Source organism: Aptenodytes patagonicus, chromosome 4 (assembly GCF_965638725.1).
Source record: "Aptenodytes patagonicus chromosome 4, bAptPat1.pri.cur, whole genome shotgun sequence".
In the NCBI taxonomy this organism is placed as follows: domain Eukaryota; kingdom Metazoa; phylum Chordata; class Aves; order Sphenisciformes; family Spheniscidae; genus Aptenodytes; species Aptenodytes patagonicus.
In genome coordinates, this window is record NC_134952.1 from 50,362,581 (window position 1) to 50,383,595 (window position 21,015).

The window sequence follows — 21,015 nt, forward strand, 5'->3', positions numbered from 1 at the left end:
TGTTATAATACCGTGTTTGGTTTTTTTGGTTTTTGCTTTTGAACATGTATCGTAGGCACTCTTAGGTGAAGTTAGGAAGCAAAACTCAGCATTTGTCACCAACTACGTATGAGTTACAGGTGTTGCAAGTTACAGAGAATGTGTTAAGATGTAGGGGCCGTACTTAAGTTTGGCATTTGGCATTGCCCAGGCTTTAGAACAAAATCTGCTCAAGTTCTCATTTTGCCTTCATGTGTTTCTCAATACCTACCCATTTTATATTTTGTGTAGAAAGTGCAATTTTCTTGACACATCATTGCCGTATCTTCAATATATATTTGCTCTATTATTGAAATAAATAAAAATTAACAAAGTTTTTAAAATATTTAAAATCCCACCACCATTGGCTCTAATCATCGGGGAAAAATACTTGTTTCTGAATCTCTGTCTACAGCTGTGGGTTTGAAAAATCCGTGGGATACGTGCTTTATGCCTCCAGGTGGTAGTCCCACCTCCAAGACGGGGCACTGGGCCCCTGTGCCAGCGCTGCCCGGTGCATGCACTGCATAGTCTTTTTTTCTCCGAGGCCCAGGGGCAAAGGTAAAATACGAACACATTCACGGTGGTCTAAAACAACGTGTATTGTACAACTAGCCTGTTATAGGAGCAACAGGACCTGGAGCAATAAAACCCTCTCTGCCCATGGAAGCAAAGGACCTGGGCACATCTGGTGTTGCTTGAAACAGTTGTTTGCTGCAATGACTGTTCTAGTGACTTTAATTACTTAGTTTGTTTTAATTGTTACTTGTGCTGTAAAATACCTTCCTTCAGCTACAGCAGTTCTGGGAAATTGCTTTGCAGTTCAACAGCAGTGGGTTCATATCTGCCATACTAATTCTGGAGTTTAAATTCAAGCAAATGAAAATGCGCAAGCTGAAACGTTCAGGCAGTCTCCCATGAAGATTTTCCATCGCCTTTGCGAGGTGCCCCCTTTCCTGAAACCCAAGGTTCTCTTCCACACAGACCTGGCCGTGATCCTGTTCCTCATTGTGCGTACCAGTGTATTACTAAAAAGGAAATGCAACATTATTAATACGAAGCTTAACAGTCATACAAAACACAAAGCTTCTTGTTCTTTCATACCTCCTTGTGCATCACATTTTCAACTCTCTAACGTGCGAGGAAATCTATTGCCACACCTCCTCGTCTGTTGTGAGGGCTCGTATTCTGTCCCCCTGCTTTTCCCTTCCTTTGGCCAGCCCTCCAAGCAAGTGTGTCCCCACGCTCCCTGTGACAGTTGTCTTCCTCCTGTCACTGTGACCTCCTCTCCCCCAGGACGTGGGCCCCTTCCTGCTCCTCCACAGCCTGAAATAAAATCGAGCTCTGCTCCTTTTTTTACCACTGCCAAGCAAACGGTTGCTACGACATTTGCAAAGCACCTGTTGCGGCGTGGGTTTTCTGCAAGCGACACGTGTGAGCGGCAGAGTGGGTGTTGGAGCTGAACATGCTGCTGGGAGAAGAAGGAGAGGGAGGAAGGGGTTTCAGAGGGGCGCTCACTCTGAAGTGGGCTTGGGGCACGTACCTCGCGTCTTCTGTTCAGCACCCGTGAGGCAGCAATGCTCCTATCTCCCTGTCACACCTGAAAGTAGACTGGCAGCACACACCCAGGTCTCACCCCCAGATGGAGCCGGCACATGGCTGGAGCACACACCCGGAGCCACAGCTGGAAGGTGTTCCTGGTTTCAGCAGTTGAACGTGATCATGGCAACCAAGCCAGCCCGGCACATCCGCCTCTAAAACGTTAGGTTCATGCTCTCGGGCGATGGTGGGGCAGGAGGCTCGGCAGGTTTTCTCTGCCCGTGCCCCCTGGGGACAGCCAGGCTCAGCTGCCCTGAGTGCGCTGGCAGCCCTGAAGCCCTTTCATGGCCAAATCACTAGGCCCGATTTACTCTGTAATAAGGGGTTCCTTAACACCTGCCAAATTTTGCAGCACCAGATCAAAACTAACTAGTTTGAAAGACCACGGGGTGGAAGACATTCCAAACAGAGGGAGAATACACAGGAGTATCTCATGCTTTGTCACGTGAGGGTAGTTTTCCATTACTGGGTAAAGTGGAATGAATGACTCCTAAAATACATAAAGGTCTGACATTTTTAATGGGCTTCAGAATGTCTAAATGTGGTATTTCACAAAACTACTGATCATATACTATTAATATAAAAACAAGACAATGGATGGAAATACTGTGGACTCATAACTGTGCCTTTCTATTAGAAGATTGTTCTCATTTCCCTGCGATTTTCTTAAGCTTTAGCAGTTCGGGCTGAAATTTTCTATGCTAGGTGTCTGACCGAGATTTTTAAGTACCAGCCAAAACAGTTTTTTGTTGTTCCTGAGGCACAGAAAATACATTGCTTTGTCAGTGTTAAAATACGCTTAGATGAGATGAAATTTGTACCCTCCTTCATTTTGCTCTTACAAATCTGTAATTGAATTACATTTATAAATTCTGTTTTGAAAGGACACTAAAGTGGCAATGGCAGGCAGGAAGGTTAGGAAGTAGAAGAATGAAAATTGTCCTACTTCAGTTTTGTTCCTTTCATATACATGCACCGTAATGCAGTCTTTAATTACATGAGCTATTTTTTCAGTAGAAGGGAAGAATTCAAGTTGAATAGCGGATCAGTTCATTTCCAGAAAAGTAATAGCAAACCTTCTGAGTCCTGTGGCTACCTCCCACATCTGTATGACTGACAGCAAAAAGATGCTTCAGTAGAGCTTGAGGATGGAGGACAAGGAGAGCCCTGGGAGATGCTCACCCATGGGAGGCGATACCAACTCCTCTGAGGTCCAAGCAGTCCGCGGTGGGATGTGGCCGGGTATCAGGAAGCAATATGATCCATGAGTATCCCACACAGGCCAGTCTCCGCAGCATCTGCTGCCTCATTTCATCCTTGGACATGTGTTTGGACTATAAGCAGACGTTCTCCCTACAAACATCTAACCTGGTGAGAAATGCTAGCTGGCCCTCCTCCAAAACTTATTGCTTCCATAGCTTTGCTAGCAGAGCTGCTGAAGTAAGCACTTACCAACTCATTGAGGGGAGTAGCTTAAATACTAGGTTTTTGGTAACTAGGCATTTCACTAAAATAACAAGTGAGCATTCATATGCTTAGCTCAGCCAACAGATCTGAGGGTCAGCAGCCTTCAACTGGAGGTAGCAATGGGCAGCAAGCGGTGGGTATCTCTTCCACCAGCACAGCTGGGGCCTGGGGAGAACATCTGTCCACAGAAATTACATTGACTGTTCCAGTTCACTGAGATAGTTTTGTCTGGTGCAAATTAGGGAGCATTCACATGAACTGTCATCAAAACTATGGGGATAGTTAACTGCAGAGCAGCACAGCTGGATGTGAGGGAGAACTTCAGCCTAAGGAACAATGAAACGTTTTTGAACATGCAATGATACGTTAAGTGGTTAGCACTCTAAAGAGAGAGATCCTGGCTAACGATGGGTGCCCAAAATACATGCACCTTTCGCTATTTTGGCCTTACTCTCCCTGATACTGTTTCTCATTGGTGAGACTGAGTTCTGTATTCCTGTTTACAGAACTTCTAAAAGATCCTGCTGCCGCATGTGGGTCAGTATTCAAGTAAGTACCACGGGAAGGCCAAAGAGGAAGTTGGCCATTTACTGCAGAATTTTCCTGGTAAAGGGCAGTGTTCCCTGCTCTCGACGTCCTCCCTGCTTGTCTCTGATTTTGCTCGTGGTGGAGAGCCTCTGCTGTAATAATCCAGGGACAGAAAAAATTTCTAGCCTATGAGCGAGAAAAGATTGGGAATGCAACAAGAGTCTTGCCTCCTCAGCCCTGCGGCTTCAGGGTATCCTGTGCTATTTCCTCTGTTCTTTTTCATGGTCTTTTTTGCATAGGAAGGAACAGGTGCTCCGCAACTCTGAATGTCAAACCAACACTGCTCTGCTTCAAGCTGTGAGGTTTTTTTTAGCTGGCAGCCAAATAAAGCCTCTTGTAAGCATCTGAACTTCAGGGCAGATAGACAATATACTCCAGTACATTCAGCACCAAGACTATATTTTCTGGACATATATTCATCTGAAGACTGACAAAGCAAAACAAAACTGATCCATTATGTTGTAGTAAGTTTGCCTTCGGGAGAAAAAAAGGCCTCAAAACGTGGCTGCTGATGTTCCCTGACTTGCAAGAAAGAATAAAACATGGATTCCTTTAGAGGGTTGGGGGGCAAGATCCATGAAAAAGGATGGCTGCTCTGTATTTCATGTGTCTCATTTCTGAGTGTCCTGCCACGGAGCAAACACACATCACCAAGTCTGACCTCTTTAGTCCCCTCCAGTGAGATTGTTTCCAAGCCAAATGATGTGTCTGAAGATTCTCTCTTACTTCGTGAGCAAGTTCCCAATCAGACTGAGTTCTCAAAGGATTCAGGTTTGGAGAGTTCACTAGTGACCACGACGACATGTGTACTATGTAAAATGAAAGTTAACATGAGCTGAAAATTTGTTCTTACAGGAAAGGAGTCAGAGTGAACTCCTAAGGCAAATTTTCTGTTCTTGTACAATAATTTATATCTGGTTTTCTGCAGCAGACTCTTGAAAGATTATATAGCACAGCATAGCTGAAAGGTACTGTAAACTTCCAGGATGCACATGGAAAAGCTTACGACTCATAATCTTACTACCTCCAATGAAAATGTTAATTTTGATTACTGAAGAAGGAAGGGAGGAGACAAGGAAGCTCCAGCTCCCCACCTTCTTCCCAAGAAGAACCCAAGTCCCTCTTCTCTTTTGTGTCTACGTAAAAGCTTAACACCCGTGAAACAATCACAGTTTTCTTGGCTTGTGACCTGTGGTGTCAGGGTTTCCTTTTGGACAAAATAACCCATCTTCCTGCATTATGGGGCTATTTTTAGGGACAGCGAGTATGAGACATAAGAAAAATAAATCCTCAACCGTGAAAATAACAGAGGAAACAAGCTTTATTTTTATTATTTGAAATTTTTGTGCGTGATAAAGGTACACATTTGACTCTGGTTTTCCTACATTTCCAAGACAGAGTAATTTTTTTTTAATCGTCGGCTAAAGCATCAAGAATACCGTGGCACACAGGAAGCTAAAACTACACACACACACACACAAACACTTTGATGCGCATCTTTCATCCTTGACCTTAAGGAGACAAAGTTTGTATTTAGCCTCACAGGGATTTAAAAAAAAAACAAAAGCAACAACAAAAAAACAAGTGAGAAGAATATTTCATTATGAGTGTCAAGAGAGTGCAAGGCTTACATGTACACAAAACGTACGAGATTGACTTACAAAGATGGAATGTACAAAACCTTTTTAAAAAAAAAAAAGAAAAAAGACAGACTCACTCCTAGAACTGGAAAGCTGCAGCGTATCAACTGGTAGAGATTTCTAACGGGGGCTACTGCCATACACTATGCAGCTTAGGGAACATTCCCATGTCATAAAGCCAAAGCAAAAGTGTCAGGGTTAAGGCTGTGTTGCTCACAAACATCAACTGAAGTGCTGTACATTCATCAGAAATAACACAACCCGTTAGGAATCTTCTTACTCCGTAGCACAAATACCTTCCGCGCACTCTCCACAAACAGGCCAAAACAATCACTGCTCACAATTCTTGAAGAAAATTTTCAGTGTACATCTTGATTTCATAACTAGCTGTCACCCACAACCGAAAGTCATTTCTTTATAACAAACACAACATATTGGGCACTTATAGTTCTCATTATGGCAACACTAGATCCTTAGTTATAAAAAATATTGACATAAAATCGAAAGCCCTCTAACTTTTACAGAACAGAAGAGCATTTACTAATAAATAACTCTCCATCTACATCAGGCAAATGCTTGCCTAAACCATTTTCCTTTTCTTTTTCAGCTACGTTGCTGCTGGTTTAGCCTATGTAAAAATCCCCTACCATTTATATTGGATTTATCTGAACAGATCCTTTTATTCTATTCACAAAACAATGAAAATACAGTTGGCTAGTTTGTCCTAAAATGCTCCAAATTACACAAGATCTGATAACCTTTTGAGATTACTTTTGAGTTGAAGATTAGTTAAATGAAGCACATACTTTCACCGTTCATGCTGTGCTGCTAGTCAATTAGCATTCCAGGGAAGTCAAGGGAACATTTGGTTATACCTGAAATCTGGCAGCAGAATGCCTATAAAGCCTTTAAGAAATGCTAACAACTCAGCAAATCAAGTAGTGCAATTTTGACGTTCACTTAATTGGATGAGAAGAAAATCTGCCAGTTTTTTAGAACAGAGTTTCTGCTTTGGTTGCTCTTTGTAAGGTTTGTAAGCCAAGCATTTTAGCTAAGTTGGCTTCAGAAGCACAGCGTACAAGCAATGTGTTTCTCGGTTTCCCGGTGCCAGGCAGATGAGGTCAGACCTTGGAAGGGAATGCCCTACGCCACTGAATTTGAAATTGTAGTTGGCCGCATTTGCTATCAGAAGGAATCCCAAATTAGTGACATTTTTCAGGTGCAGTAAGTGCTGATCTGGTGATAATGTCTGAAAACCCAAAAGACTATTCAGTCTTAAGGAAAAATCCACATCACCCCTAATAGCTGTTAGCTGGGTTGTAAGGGGGTTGTGTGCAGAATTCCGTATTTCATCAGGATGCACTGGGTTGACATAGGTTATATAAAATCCTGGTAAACAATACTGAGTCAAAGGGACTGAAAATCTTTTGAAGAAAAGTGTATACATGGAATAGTACAGTCTTAAGTATACGTTTTGATATATAGGTTAGGGTCTGATTTCTGTGCTTCTCAGAGCTCCTGGCAACAGGGGATTTGGCAATGTTTCCTGAGTGGAAACCATGCAAGTTTAGTAGAATATTATTACAAAAACCCAAATTTGGAATTAGATTTTATTAACATTATCCATAACTGACAGCAACAGCACATTTCTCATTTTCTTTTTAAGTTTTTATCTCAAAGAACCTGTGCAACCTCTTCTCTTTGTTAATAAATACAATTAAAATGCTACGTGCCTTTTCTTCATTGATAAATTTGCCATTTAAGGGCATTTCAATGTCAGAAATTGTTTGTTTACCAGAATGTTGCTTATAAGGACACTTAGAAGGAAATTACTTGATAATCAGAAAATTTGATCTACAACTTTGTTAAATTTTGATAGGATAGTTTATTGTGTAATGACTGAGATATCGTCTTCAGAATTTTAGGACAAACTCGGTTCAAGCAGAGGGTATTTTGTTCTCTTGGTAATAACAAACTTGAGTTTTAACATTTCAAGAATGTTACCACCAGTTTCTTAGCTGCATTATATAGTCCAAACCTTAAGCCTTATACACAAAATATTTATTCCAGTGAAATAAGGAAACTTATCTTTGCACGAGAATTTGTAAATTAGCTCTATGTGCAAAAAATAAACAAGGGAAAGAAGAGGAAATATCTTTAAGAAACAGTAATTAAAAAAGACAAAACTCCGCATTTAAGAACCTTGAGGTCTGCATTTTTACAAGTCAAATGCTTCTTTACAAAAAAACCATTAGTTTTTCTCAAATTCATTGAAACAACCACCTTAACCTTAGAAATAAGACTAATACTTATAATGAGTAATTTAACAAAGATTTCTTTCCGTTTTGCAAACATGCTTAAAATAGTCCCTTGTTCCTGACCCAATGCCCTTTTGTTTCAAGGCCCTAAAAATGAGAAAAGAAAGACAGCACTTCCCAGGCTATTGTAGGCGTTGGCAGCAAGCTCACCAGCTCCTCAAACGAGGTTAAGAGCGAGCACCACTCTATCTATATTAGGCTACGGTAGCAATTCATCCTTTGACCACTGGATTTAGAAATAAGAATAAAGCCAATGCTACTTGAAAAAGGACAAATTCACGCTTAAAAAAAAACCATTAAAAACAGAACCAAGTCATATGATTGTAAGCACTTCCAATTAAATTAATACTTCAACAAAGAACACAGTAGAGAGATCCAGCAGGAAGAAGGAGGGACATTTTTCAGAGTACTGCCATTGTCAAATGGCATACCTACGTTCCAGTTTGCTGAAATAACCTACATTTACTTTTTTTAATTTTTGTGTCAATCAGCCATACATACATACAAACAAACAAATCGGAACAAATCTCACAGTCCTTATTTTGTCCTCTAACAAAATTCCCTTTGATGAAGGACTTCAGGAATTGGTTCAAATTCATTCTTATTTGTAATGTATTCTTTCTCATGTAAAAACAAATAGCTTTGGTAACCCTTGGCTTTCCCATACAACCTCTGTTTACCACAGTTCCTTTGGTTGTATAATGTAGGTCCTCCATAGGGGTACCTCTCTGGCTTTCTGTCCTGTGTGATGCTGCGTTTGATTTTATTGGTTAATACAATGAGTTGCCTCAAGGAAACATGGCAATGAACACATACGAAAGAGTGGCACACATGAGGTTAATTGAGTTGACATTGTAATAACCCTGATCCTAATGAACTAGTTTGGTGTCAAAAGGTCTGTCGTTATACAGAAAATCAGCTCTCACTAATGTATCGCTACAATTAAGTTTTTCCAGAGCTTTAGAAATGTCAGGTCTCTGCAAAGTCCTTCCAGCACGTTGAGCAAGAGGAATAGTGAAAAACAAGCACATGAAACAATCCTTCATTAATCCCACATGAGTAGGGAATTTGCATTGATTCTTATAGTGCTAAACATTGAACTGTGTTAGGTCTGACGGTTAGAGCTAGACGGATTTTGTGAGACTTAACCTTATACTAAAAGGACCTACTTGTTATAGATAGTAAGACTGAAGAATGTTAAAAGTGTAATACCTACCATGATAATGAGATCTAGAAGATTCCCAGGATCACCTCTGGGTTAAATAATGCATAACAATGATACTTCTTCAAATTTGGAAGCTCTGAGCAGGAGCTACCCTTCGCAGTCTTCAAAAAGCTTTGGGGACTTTTCCCCAATTTTTCTCATTTTTGCCTAATTAGTTAATTCCAGTTCCATAAGTTGCAGTTTGCGTTTAATATCACATTGTCTTTATGAATTCAGTTAAAGAGGATTTTGTGTATTAACCCTTACAACAAAAAGTTCAGTGAGAAACGTAAGAGGTGCAAGTCCTATGTAAACAAGGTAAGTTTGGAAATTAACATGAGAAGTCCATAAGAGACTCCTTCATTATTAAAAATGAACTCAAAGTAGGAGATATCCTGCATCGGATCTCTAGGACCAGTCTTTTCTTAAGGGTGGACGATTATCCAGCTCCAGAGCTCATTGCTACTGTAAGTATCGATAGACCTTGAAGCAGTGATTTCCAGAGTCTGCAACTACAACATGGCCATCTGAAGTAAGGGCCAGACCTTGGGGACCATAAAGTGGGTCAGCAGAGGTGTTAATGTAGGATAAAAATGATCCACTTCCATCAAAAACCTTTGAGGGTGAGAAAGCACAGAATAAATGTTATGAATAAAAAAGAAAACTAGCGGACACAAGTCTGCTCTCAATTATACCATTATACTTCTCATTTCTGAAACGGTTGACATGCACTAGAATAAACAAGGGCAGAATCTGATCTGTTATTCTCATAATATACAAGTTTATATACAAATGTATTTTCTTATTAAAAAGAACTAATTAAAGCTGCCAGGATCTTTGGCAAGAATTAAACATGCAATGAAATAAAAATAAAAAGAGCACCTCGGCTGTTCCTTGTTCTAAAAATAGCCAACTACAATAAATCGAACTCAATCAGGAACTCAACCAACACCTTGTTTTCCTAACAAATATTACGATTGTGGCTAGCATGACTCTTAGGTTCCCACACAGAGAAAACCAGGAATTTGTTTACACTGTTGACAGTGCTTCCTGGGAACAACTCATAAGCAGCTCCCTCATTTTTATATTCAGTGAAAATAATACATACATGTAGTTATTTATTAGATATTCTTTGGCAAATAAGACGACTGTGATTAGCACTTGAAAGATAAAAAGAGTGCAACTCTCATAACATAAAAGCAGAATATTTTCTCAACATTTAAAAAAAATGATAAAAATCTGCTCCATTTGCCTCAGGGTCTATACAGATCATTTGCTTTTTCATATCTTCCACCATGTCTCCAATCTTCTGTTATGGTAATTAGAAATTACTATCATCTCAGCAATGCTTGTAAGTCTCCTAAGTCATCAAATAGCTTTTGGGGAACTACTTGGAGACAAGAGCCTTGGTCACAGTAACCATCAGAGTTGCTAGCAGTCACCCTGGAAAGTCCACGGTCTGACACCACCGCTTCTAAAAGTGGACAGACCAGCAATGAGGCATATAAAAGGCTGTGTTAGAAACCACATCACTTCTAACGCTGCTATCCTGTTTCTCGGGAAGTCTGACGACTTCAGTGGCCAAAGTTATCAATCCATTAGTTTTCCTAATCGAGCACCTTTGAAATACACAAATCTCTACCTGTATTCGGCTGTTTCCCCAATCTGCTACGATAATATTTCCATTAGAATCTACAGCTACTCCAGTTGGTGCATTAAATTGCCCGTTTCCTTCTCCATTTGATCCAAACTTCAGTATGAATTCTCCCTCCTGGTTAAATACCTGTATGGGTTAAAACAAAAACCTGAATATGGCATCGTATCAAATATTAATCATCTACTACAGATGAACTACTACCAGTTCATCTGTTAACAAAACTGGGAATTGAAGAGCTCCCAGGAACACGCCCCCCCCCCTACACACACATACACACTGAAGATGGGAGAAAAGGTGCCCATCTCTCCCTCCAGCTCCATTACACCACACAGTATTTCCCTTCTCACTTCAGATCAGATTCACCTCAGACACAGAGGTGAAGGGCCCCAGGAACCCCTCTGCAGCTTGTGCATCTTGAATTAAGAAGAGCTGAGTGCAGATACAGCACTGGGAGTCAGTCCTACAGAAACACAGCTGAGCAGATGCATTCTTCTCTGACTTTCATAATCTGACACATACTGAGAATGACGGCGTGCTGCTCTCTGTATAGACAGTTCAGCAACTGAATTCTCTGTGATGGTGAGTAACAGGTTTAGACAGCAGAAAGATGGAACCGATCAATGACTATTCTGTCAGTGACCTGGATGCACCAATGGGACCAAGTGAGATACAGGATGTGTCATTTACATAGTACCATAGCCATCTCTATGTATTTTGGTCCATCTTGGGCCCAGGCCCAGCTGTGCCACGAGGTCCAGCGTTCTTAGAGACCAGCTGTGGCTTGCAAAAGAAAATGCAAAGACCTGACAAGTGCCAAGCGCACACTGAAGTGCTAAGAAGGTGGAAGATGTGAGGAAATCATCCTATTCTTGAACACCCGCAGTGAACAGAGAAAAAGCATTTGAGGGAGGAAATTAATGAAGTGCCAGGTTGGTGCCTCAGATGATGAAAGAAGGTAGAAAAAAGTCAACTAATAAGAAAAAAAACAGGCAAAGATGTATTGCTCTCTCCCTGGGTTAAAACGGGGATGGTGAGTGACGAACGAGAGAGAAGCCTACATTGAGTAGGGTTTTCCATAGAAGATGCCTGAAGGAAAGAAGGTGCTTGAAGGTTAATGGAGGAGGGAGGATAATGTTGCTGAGTGAGGATGTTTATTTCAAGACTCTGGTGGCAGGAAGAGACTTTGGGACCCAAAGAGTGAAATGTATTTATTTATTTATTATTTAAAACAAAATTTACTCTCTGCTCTTTCCACACCATCTAACAAAAGACAACAGCATCACCCAGATTATAAATTGCTCTCCAAAGTGTCAACAATTAGCTGTACCGATTTAGAGAACACTACAAAAATAAGACTCTTTTCCAGTTAGTACCAAATTGTAACAAATAACATTTTTATCCCATTGAGTCACACCAGAGACAGACGGGAATGCTCTGTTCTCATTAGGAATGCAATAATTATGAATTCGCTAAGATGCCACACTTCTTACATGTCTTCACTTGCTTTTTTTCATTTTAGTTTGCCCTCGTTGTTAACTCTCTCCAGGCATTCTTGTTACCGTGGTAAGCCCTGGCGGAGGGGTAATTTATGGAGTCATAGGCCTCCTGCTGCTAAACCACGTAAACAATCTGCTTTAGGGCTCCTGCAGCAGTCTTGGTTTCTTTGTTGTAATCCAAACCACATGAGTTGCTACTTCCTCTCTAGTTCCAAAAGGATACAAGAGCAAGGTCGCTATTCAAAAGCTAGATAATTCAGCGCCACTCAGGACACGAGGGTATCTATGCTCAGACAGTGATTTCCTATTTCAGGTGAAAACATAAGATTTATCATTTCAGTTATGAACACTGAAGAACTGGACTGAGGGTTTATCTTTGTATTCAATCAGAACAGGCAGCCATTAGGTGAAATCCCAGGGATTTCACCAGTGTGTGGGACCGGTGCACATGGCCTGAGAACCTGGGCAGGACGGCGTTCTGCTGCCCGTGTCCTCCTGCTGCTGCTGCTGCGTATTGAGAGAGGGAAAAAGGGCACAGAAAGTGCCTGAAAGGGAGTGTCATGGCCTGAAAACAAACATGCACAGGTGAGTGATTTCTGAAATGCCCTGTAGCTCCTTCACATACATTTTCCCCCACATGACATCTCAACATGTATCCTTGTTTTGGTTTATTATTGGGACAAACAAATATACCACCCTATCCTACCATGACTGTTTAACAGGCCGTGAGTCAGTACTTCCCATAGGCGTAAGGACTAGTGGCCAGTTCTACCCAGTGCAGGAGGTACTGGATGAAAACTGATGGTCTGTGTTACACAGTTGTTAAGAGTATCGGGTTGTAAATGGATCCAGTAATCTTAAAGCTTATAGGTATGGAATTAAACATTGTCAGGTATCTTTTACTTTGTTATAATTTTATTCAACTGGAAATGTGGGAAGCTTTTACTGGGAAATTCAAAAGCAGTTACCAGACTTACTTAAAATAGGAAAGAACATAAGGTAAATAACAGGTTTGGCAGAGAGCTAATAAAAATAACTAAGTTGATATTATTTATCTCAGGTACAACTTACATTTAAGCAATTGAATTAGAGAACATTATAGTGGCAACAAAGGCAACGGATTACATCTCCATTAAGCAATGCACTGCATGCAAAGGTCTCTGAACGTGCAGTCCTTACCTCAGACCTCATACATATAGAGTGTGATCTCTTTGTTCTTAACAATACTTTATTTTCCCCAAGAAAGTACCATGATAAAATAAAAAGCTTTCCAAGTTGCCATTAATTGACAGTACCTTGACAGAATGGTTATGAAAATCTGTAACGATAATTTCATTGTTGCTGTTTACAGCTGCAAAATGAGGACCTGCAATAGGAAGAAAAATAATAATAATAATAATACCACTAAATCAAAAAGTTTGCTGAAATCAGAAAAACTATTCAGCCTGCCAGAATATTATATTTGGCTTCTGAGCAATAATAGTCAAATTGGGAATATCAATTTCAAATTAAGAGTAATTTCATTTCATGTTTTAAAAAGCTCAGCATGCCTTTTTGTAAACATAAATAATTTCTTTTTCAACAAGTTGTCAACTAGTGTTATCAATAAGCATTGTTCATTCCTTCTTCTCTCGTATACAGATGACTACGTAGATATTTATGTGCTTATTAACAAGACAAAAATGTCGTGCTTAGGCATAAAGTTGTGTATACACTGAAAATAGTTCTCAAAAATGTTCATGTAAAGTCTTAATTGAAATCTTCCATGATTTGTGTGCTCACTTCTTACAAGCATTTGAGCAAACAAGTTTTAGGAGAAATACAAAAGTTACTTAGAAGAACACTGTCAGGGAAAAAAGTGCATTTTTCACTTTACTTTGTGTATTGAACTATGTGCACAAACTTGAATAAAAAACAAGTGGTAGCTTGAAAACAGGCAAGTACCTGAATCAAAATACTTGGTGCTATTTTGAGTTATTTAACAGATCAGAACTCGGTTTTAATTTTCACAGTACATCAGTGTAAACTATAAAAAGGGTGAAAACCTTTACACTGAAAACATTCAAGTAATGACAATTCACCTGTTGTATGTAACCTACCATCAAGAAGAGGTGATACATTTCTCAAATGCACTGTTACAGAGTATTTGCACACTTATTTTCAGGAGGTGTTCTTACAAATTTTAAAATTACAGAAATTGGACATACCCAGAAAATTTTGGTGACACTTAGCTGTGTTAGAGCCAAAGCTCTCATGAATTATATATATGGCACTTGTGCCCCAAGACTTTGCAAGACATCTCAAGTAAGATAAAAGCAGTTATACCATTGATGCTATTTCTCTCTTGTGCTGTGAACCAGTCAGAACATGAGACCAATCTATAACTACTTATTCAGAGCGACCCAACACCTGCAAAATGACCTGCATATGTAATTTGGCATCTTCATTTCAAATTGTGAAAGAACAGCTATTCACTCAAAATATATCAGTTGGGTTTTTTTAAGCTTAATTGCATGTTCTAATTAAAAGACATCGTGTGCAAGCAGTCAGTTGAATATAAATGGCAATTTCCCCAAACTGGCATTTTCCGTTTGCATAACTGCAACTTCCTGATCTCAATCTTAACACTATCCCGTTACACTCATTTTCTAATGGGGAGATACCACTTACGGCATTGGTTAATGTGTATCTGATCATTTGAAATGCAAAGCATGGTGTTTGAGTTGATTATCATGAACAGCTGAGTGTGGGCATTATAAAGCATTTATTAAATGCTAGTTAAGATCAGTCTTTCTTGGGTCAGTGATTTGAAATGCTTCCAGGCACAGAGAGGCAGCTAAAACAATCTGGTTACAGCTACATTTGCAGAACAGATGTTGCAGTCTTCCTGACCAATTAAACAAATGGTGAAGTGAATAGGAGCTGTATGTTTAGTAGAACCTTTCCACCCCAGGAAAAACGAGTAGGATATAGCGTCTTCAACATGCTCAAACATCATGCAAATGTGAGCAGAAGAGGCAAGAAAAGGGGGTTTACATATTACCATCAAGTGTACCTGCAAACTGCTTGTCACCATTTCCTCGACTACCGAACCTGGTGACTATTTTCCCGTTTGGCTGGAAGATGAAAACACAGCATGCTTTATTGTCCACTACAATGATGTGTCCATTACGATCCACAGAAACACCTTTAGGGCCCATGAGCTTTCCGGACCCAATTTTGGCCTAAAAGGGAAAACACAAGACAGGAAAATATGTTGGCGTGATAGAAATAAGTTAGTACAGTTCAAAGATTGCATTACAGGCACACAGCGGGATAGAGAGACATTTTTGTCATCAAAAGTTTCCCAGCGGGAAGTGATTGTTTTTATCAGCTCTTATTGTGTACTTCATAATTTTTTCTTCAGCTGAAAAGAAAGACTGCTTTCTGTATGTCTTTTCTAGAGTGGAAAATCTGCCACCTCAGCAACTGAGTCCAAATATACAACTCATGAGAAAAACAATCATCAGATTTTTATGTCTTGATAAACTACAGCATCTGTCAGAAACCATCACAAATGGCTGTATAGCCAGCACTAGTGCACCAGTAGGATAGGACAGGCATAAAGGACTTCTGCCTCCTATTGCATACTATTCCTGAGTCCAACGACCACCTGGTTATGGGCGGGGAAACATGCCTTTACCACTGCCTGCTACATCAAAGGAGTCAGAGCTCATTCTTGGAGCATCAGAGCTGGGTGGGATGTAGGCTATGATGTCCTCTGTTGCCTTTCTTGGGTGGATGAGACACCATGCAGCTTCTGAGTGATCTTGGAAAGAATTTGAGCAGACCTAAAGCTCAGGCTAACCTCTATATCTTCCACCAGATCCACATGAGATTGCTTCACTTGCTGCTTAGACACATGAAGTGTCAGCTGAAACCTGCAAAGGAGATAGGATCGTGCGGCTAAACAGCAAATAAAGTAATCTTTGAAACACTAAACAAATCAAGGCTTGCTCCTGTCTTAGGTAAATAAAACCATTTCCAACATTTTAAATAGGCCTTGTGACTACCAAAACCATCTGCCAGCATAATCAGCAACAGCAGGGGAACTGTATACAGTATTCCATATTGCATCAATGGAAAAACCTTCGGTGGAGATGAGGTGGATCTCACACACAGTGAATTATTTGGAAAGACTAGAGAGCTGTCAAAATAGATCAGAAAATGTTAGAAGCATTGTTTAGTAGGATCAAAAAGAAGGGGATCTAAGAAGGGGATCTAAGCAACAGCATCCCATCCAGCCCAGAGAAAGCAGAAATTGAGACAAAGCCTTCAAAGAACCCATGAGCTACCTGGGCATATACCCAAGAAGATTCTAGGATCACCTCACCCATTTCACATTTTTCACCATTCTGCTCTTTTTCAGGCAGAGATTCTAGAAACTGGTCCAATCTACATAAAATCAGTTGAGTTTTGACCTTTCAGTTAAAAAAAGGCTATAAAAATACCACCTAATTGTTTGGGGGGATTGTTTTTTGAATGCAGCAACATGCTTTCTGTTTGGGTTTTTTTGTTTTTGTTTTTTTTTAAATGATGGACAGATTTGGAAGCAGGTTGGTTCCAAAAGTCTGGTCTCCTTCCAGCCTCTTTACTGTGCTTGACAGGCAATCCACCGAACAGGCTGTGTTGAAATTATGGATCCCAGAACTTTCAGATCCTGTAGCAATTTGCGAGAGAGACCCTACAAACTGAGGTCCATATCCTTGGTGGAGAGCATAATTTCCTGTTTCCATAGGAATTTAAATGGAATAGATACTAAGATATTAGTCCTCTTTATGAAACAAGACCATTTTTTCACCTCACTGCCTTTGCAGGGTGGGACAGATCACCACCTAGGACAAGTAATGCTTCTTGCAATGACTTCTCTGCCCCTCTCCCCTCCCTTTTACAAGTGGTGAGGAGTAGCTGAAGCTTTGTTAGTCTGTGGCTAATTATCAAGGTGGGACAGATTACAGGGCACGAGAAGATCCATTACCTAACTCATTTCTCAATTCCCTAATGTTTTCAAAGCAAACAACCATGTTAGTATCTGAAGGAGCTCAACTCCCTTAGTAAGCCCCATGCTCCTGTTCCACAGTACAGTCACATAAGGTGGGGTTGCAGGTAAAAATAGGAGCCATCCCAAAATAAAGCCATCTAGGTTCCCTGAGGCCATCTGGTACAAAGTCACCACTACACAACCTCTTTCAGCCTCAAATAAAGAAAACTCCAGGGAGTAAATCTTGCAGCTTCAAGACTATGCTTAGCCAACATGCAATGATCATCTGTCTGTTTTATGTTCAGGTACATATGCTCTTATAAATTGCTAAATATTTAGGCAAAAACCACTTAATTAAATCATGTGAAAATATCCCCAGGGAAAACTATTAAAAATGACTTTAGGTTCACTGGGGAAAGACATGAGCAGGCCTACAAAATGTATTCAGGTTTGCATAACAACAAAGCAGCAAAAACATAAATCAAATGCAAATCAGTAGATTTATTTCCTTTGGGGTGATTAAATCATATTCCCTTCTTTCCTCTGGGATGCCCGTGTGTTTGTCTGCTTGTGCATTGCACCACCTCCTTACCATCTTTCCAGGACTCCTATGGAAAAATGACTCAGACTCATGAGTACAGTGTCTTCCTGCCCATATAAATACATATGAAAAAAAAAATGAATAAATCATGTACTGCATAAATGGGCACTTGGTCCTGAGAAGAGTAATAAAAATCACTATTCCTGGGCCAGGATTTAAAATATAATTTGCAGGCAGCAATAAATTATGCCCAGCTAGAGTTTGCAGTCCTTTTTACTAAAAATCTCTGTTTTCAGTTTAGATCAAAATATGCTGATGACACATTACTGGGTCTGGCTGAACATATGCTTTGTATATTTTTATTTCAGAAGGTTTCTTAGAATTATAGGTTTGATTATTTAGAACAGAACATTATGAAACCCAGTCACTCCTGTTAAGTGTATGAATGGAAGTATTTTCAGACTTTTCTGCCATTAGAAATGAATAAAGTATAATGAATCATCTGAACCCTTAATACAAATAACGTGTTTAATTGAATTCAGTCAAGGACATTATGTCCCTTATTTTATAGGCTCTTATGAATTTAGACTGGTTTTCAAATATGTGTTTATAAAGTCACCCTACCCGGGTGGAAAATATTCTACTGTGGGATATTCCTAGAGGTAAAAAGATCAGCTAGCCTATATAAAAATTAATAAAGACTTTTCCACTGTAGAAGTAGGTGTGTTAGGGCTTTAGGTTTAACTCAATCAATCTTCTTGCTGTCTGAAAGGTTTGCAATTGTCAGGAATTAATTTACAGACTTTCAACATACCTTCTTTTCCTGTTTGAGAACTTCCCTAATATAGAGATACAGCTTTGTCACACATTGCAATGTCGCACAATAGATGGATTTATCATTCATGTGACTGTCTTAATGCAACTGTGACCACTTAACCACACTCCACAGAACTATTCCTATCTGAACATGCAACCAGCTTCAAGCAGGTCCCTTCTTAATTCTTCTAACTAGACAAGGAAAAATGAAAGTCTGACAGATAAAATGTTTCCTTTCATCTTTTCCCACTCATCTAAACTTGATCTTAACTTGACTTGCAGCCCTGTTTGGCTGATAATAAGCTATCTTAGATACAACCCTTCAAGACTAGAAAGAAAGTAATTCTCTCTTCAGAGGACTGAGAATCATTCTCTTGGCCCTGTTCTCCAGTTCCTTCACTAGGTTTGAAGACTACCACTGGTGCAGAAGCTGATACTGCTGTTGCAGCATGCGTTCTCTCGTTAGCCTGGCAATATGTCTTCTCTAACAGTTTTCTTAAGCAATTTCAGAGTAATTTACAGAGGAAGCCAGCACTGTTATCTGCCTTTTATAGATGAGGAAAATAAAGCACTGGGAAGTGAAATGGAAGATCACTGGCCACCTGTGAGACCCGTGGCATAGCCAGAAACAGAAGCCCCAATTCCTAAGACCCTATCTGAGGCTTTATCGTTCACAGGATAATACAGCCTTTCATTTTAAGAGACTCGTGTTTTGGTGTAACCTTAGATTAGGGTTTGTCCACCTCTGCCTTATGCAAGTTTTACAGCCTTGAGAAAAGGGAGCTCTGTCTCTGTTGCTACCAGCGACTGAGGAAGGTGACACTTTTCTGCCTGGCAGTGGAGGTTGCTGGAATGAGTCAGCCCAGTGCTGTCATCAGGGAGATGCCTGGGCCTGGCTCCAGGGGAAATTTGCCTTCTGGCTCACGTGACTATTAAAATGCCACTAAGGGAGAGTAAGTGTAAATAAGTACAGAAAGAAGGGGACAACAACAAAAATAGTTAGATTAAGTTCAAAACAGCCCCCTGATAACGCTGAGTTAACAACTAGCAGACCATCTGCATCAGAGACCCTATACAATGACTTGCAGGCACAGTCCTTTGAAGGGAAACACCATTATCCCTTTATCTGTCTTTCTGTGTATCTTAGCAAGAGTTGCCCAATTTAATTTGACAAAGCCCCTGTAAGAATTACCATTGCCAACACACAAGAAATTGCAAGGCTTTGCCCAGATTCCCACAGGCTAGATCTGTTATATCCACGTCCTGTGCTTCAAGTATGTGATTATGCCTGCCCTCCGTATATAAAATGCTTCTACAAACATTCTTATATTTTTCTCTCATAAATAAAGCCTGTTGCATCCAATCTAAAAATAGTCTTTTATATCGTTTCATCTCTCATTTAATCAGTCTACTCCCAAGAACTATAAAGTCCGATATATTAACTTGTATTAACCACACAAACTTTGCCAGCTTTACATAGCTCTTGCAATCCAACAAAAACATTGACTAAAAGCAAAGCTAGGCTCCACATCAGAGGAACTACCTTAATAACTCATTTTTTTCAATACCTGTCTCCCTGCTGGTAACATGCAGCACATAGGGTCCTGGCTCCTCCAGAGACATGGCTTTTTCCTCCAGAGCTGGCACCATCCGAAATGCTGGATTTACAGCATGTCTTGAGAAGGAAGGAAAATGAGCCTTCCATTCCCTGTGTCCAGATCAAGCCAGTTCACATCAAAGATGTTAATAATTATTTAAAACACACTTAGGTTACTCAGAGTACTTGGATTCTTAACTAAATTACATCTTTCTTTGGTTTTGTTTTGGTGTCTTCATTTCATTCAAGGACTTCAGCCAAAATCAAAGTTTTCCTGTGTAGCTGTACATTTTCAAAACTACTTAACAAGGAAAATCACATACTCTGCAAATGCAAGTAATTTATATTTTTTTAATGCTTGCATTGCATATTAGTATTGTTTTATTTTAGCTTCAAGTCTACATAGGATCTGGATACTTTTAAAAGCATACACGTCTGTTTCCCAGATGGAGGTCACTGAGGACTATGCAAGCACAATTGCCTATTTGCTATAGCATTTGTCACTTTGCAAAGACTACTCAAAGGAAGGCCATTTCTTGGTACACACGTGAGCAGCTGAGGACCTGAGCTTTTTGGTCATTAGGCTGCCAGAAAACTAGCCAAACAGGCAATTTCTCTCCAATGCAGGACTCTAGAACTAACTAACTATGGTAGAAAACTCCCTGCAGGTCCTTTATCTCACTGAACAGTATGTACTGCTAACCTCTGCTATAGGTAGCTATTTCTAGCATACATCGCCAGACTCGGTAACCTGCATTCAGAGAAGAGCACCAAATGGAGGCAACCTTTAATTCTCTCTGGAATTGCACCTGAACCCAAGCAAAATAAATATTGCAGGTTGGCAAGCATCAGTGTAGTGTAGTAGCTGCCTTCTTATTTTACTCCTATTAAAGGGGTCAGAGTTGCTATGAAAGTAAGAGGTGCGCTTTTCTCAGAACTTCTGATTTCTGAAACTTAAAACATTATTACTGCCATTCAGTTTTTCCAGTGCACATCACCCCACCTAAAACATTCCTGTCTATGCTGTAGCACGGGAACAACATCCTAGGTTGCC

At 40.1% G+C, this 21,015-nt stretch overlaps 1 protein-coding gene across 15 annotated transcripts in view; it reads right to left on the minus strand.

The window, feature by feature from the left end:
• Window positions 1-4,975: 4,975 nt before the first annotated feature.
• Window positions 4,976-21,015, minus strand: part of TRIM2 (tripartite motif containing 2) — a 120,244-nt gene continuing 104,204 nt past the window's right edge. For all 15 annotated transcript variants that reach the window (XM_076336674.1, XM_076336671.1, XM_076336664.1 and 12 more), the window contains 4 exons: window positions 15,043-15,211; window positions 13,283-13,353; window positions 10,477-10,617; window positions 4,976-9,449 (listed from right to left, as the gene is read on the minus strand). In XM_076336674.1, the coding sequence (XP_076192789.1) occupies window positions 9,297-9,449; window positions 10,477-10,617; window positions 13,283-13,353; window positions 15,043-15,211 (534 nt within the window). In that variant the 3' untranslated portion in view covers window positions 4,976-9,296. The remainder of the gene's footprint in view (window positions 9,450-10,476; window positions 10,618-13,282; window positions 13,354-15,042; window positions 15,212-21,015) is intronic.